At 48.1% G+C, this 1,821-nt stretch overlaps 1 protein-coding gene across 1 annotated transcript in view; it reads right to left on the bottom strand.

The window, feature by feature from the left end:
* LOC113215102 (uncharacterized) overlaps positions 1–1,821 on the bottom strand; it is a 45,858-nt gene that overhangs the window by 4,701 nt on the left and 39,336 nt on the right. Inside the window, exon 3 of the mRNA XM_052275533.1 lies at positions 705–860. Within this exon, the coding sequence (XP_052131493.1) occupies positions 705–860 (156 nt within the window). The remainder of the gene's footprint in view (positions 1–704; positions 861–1,821) is intronic.

Genomic DNA, 1,821 nt, shown 5'->3' with positions numbered 1-1,821 from the left:
GTGTTTCCATTCTTAAATTCCTTCATCTAAAACTTACATCGACGGCTGTTCGGCCGCAAACGAATTTTTAATCAGGTTGGCGTGGCGGCTCTTGACTTTTGCTCCTGACAGATCGTGATTGCGCCTCGCGGCGTGGCGTGGTGGGGCGTGGCGGGGCGCGCCGACGCGCAGTCATTGGCGGGGCCCGGCCTTCCCCGACAGTTTTGTTCGCCTTTAACCCCCTCTTCCTTGCGCCCGCCTCCCCCTCGCCCTTCACTTCCCGATGCCGACCCACTCTAAAACCTCCCGCATCTAATTTGACGTGGCGACCCCGCGCAGCTCCGCCGTCGTCGAGCGCGGAAACAAACAGAAAACGCACAGCGCAAAAAAAAACAACAAAAAAAGGTTTCGCGGTGCGCGGCGTTACAACGCGCGGCCAAAAGTCATTTCCAAAGTCGTTGACAGGTCGTTCTGTTTTGTACTCCTTCAGGGTTCCCTTTTTGTTTTTCAACCTGTCGACGCGTGAAACCTGCGATTGCCAGGTATGACGGCGAGAAAAACACAACACGAACGTAAGCCGCGGACACAGCCCGCTATGAAAACTCAATTCTGATACTGTCCAACAGTTTTAAGTGCAATACTATGAGTATCAACGCTGCTTCAAAGTACTTTAAAGTGTAGTACCATACATTGACACAATTTTCATTCAAAATGGATGGACCCACCTGCATGTTGCAGATCTTGTAGCGCATCGCCTCGCCCCGGCAGCCCGACGGTGACTTGCACCGCCGCAGCTGGTAGGAGGCGCCGCCGTCGCACGTCCTGGAGCACGTCGACCAGTCCGACCACGTGGACCAGCCTCGAGAGGACGTCCTCCGCTCCTAAACAGGACAAAAAGAGAAGAGAGACACTGTAAGCTGGTGGTCAAGAACAAGCAGTGCGTTAAATTATATCTTCAGTAGTATGAGAGGAGTTTTATCACATTTAAAGATTCAAATAAATATTAGTTTATAATTTCACTTCAACCACAGGCAAGTGAGGGTATTTAATAGAATACCTACAGCTGATTGTGACAATTGTTTGCCTCACCCAGAGACGATATTTGTTTGTTCTACTATTGTTCAATACATAGTAAGTTTAATCTGTTAACAGCACTCATTTATCGAGGTGAAAAGTCATCACTCTCCCACTTCTAATTTCTGAGGACTGAGAACTAAAGATAACTACGGAAAAACTAGAACCAAACTTTCAAACTTTTAAGAATAATGAAAAATAAAAAAATGGAATATGCCAATGACTTTACTGTTGCGGTTTTGAGGGTCATCATTTTATTATTTATGGTCATTTTCAAATATTCTCCTCCACCCTTACCACACCCCTACCTCCACCCCTCGTTCTTCACTCCCACTTCCCTCCTTCCATCTGTGCATTACTGAGTTCCTTTTACGTAACATCTGAGAATTTTAGCACACGAACGACTAACACTCAGCCACTACGGGCTGCTGCACGTACTCCTACGGTAGTTAATTAAACGATTAACGCAGAGCTTGGCGCCTGCGAGACTCGGGGTAGGCCACCATGCAGTACAAACATGCAACACATGCAAGATGTTGCCTACCCATCAGGCGCTACGAGAACGAAAGCTCGCAGAGCCACATACCCTCTGAACTTGGCGGGATCGTAGCCGCAAACGACCGTGTCGTACTTTTTGAAAGACCCCTTGGCAATACTATCGGTTTAAGCCATTTGCCAGTCTGAGGGCGGCCAATCGGCTCATTTTTACTTTAGCACAATTCACAATTTGGCTTATCGGCGACAAGACGTGTGGAGACAATGTGCAGT

This window comes from Frankliniella occidentalis, unplaced genomic scaffold (genome assembly GCF_000697945.3).
Source record: "Frankliniella occidentalis isolate FOCC.00 unplaced genomic scaffold, Focc_3.1 Scaffold8, whole genome shotgun sequence".
In the NCBI taxonomy this organism is placed as follows: Eukaryota; Metazoa; Arthropoda; class Insecta; order Thysanoptera; family Thripidae; genus Frankliniella; species Frankliniella occidentalis.
This window is presented reverse-complemented; position numbering and strand designations above follow the sequence as displayed.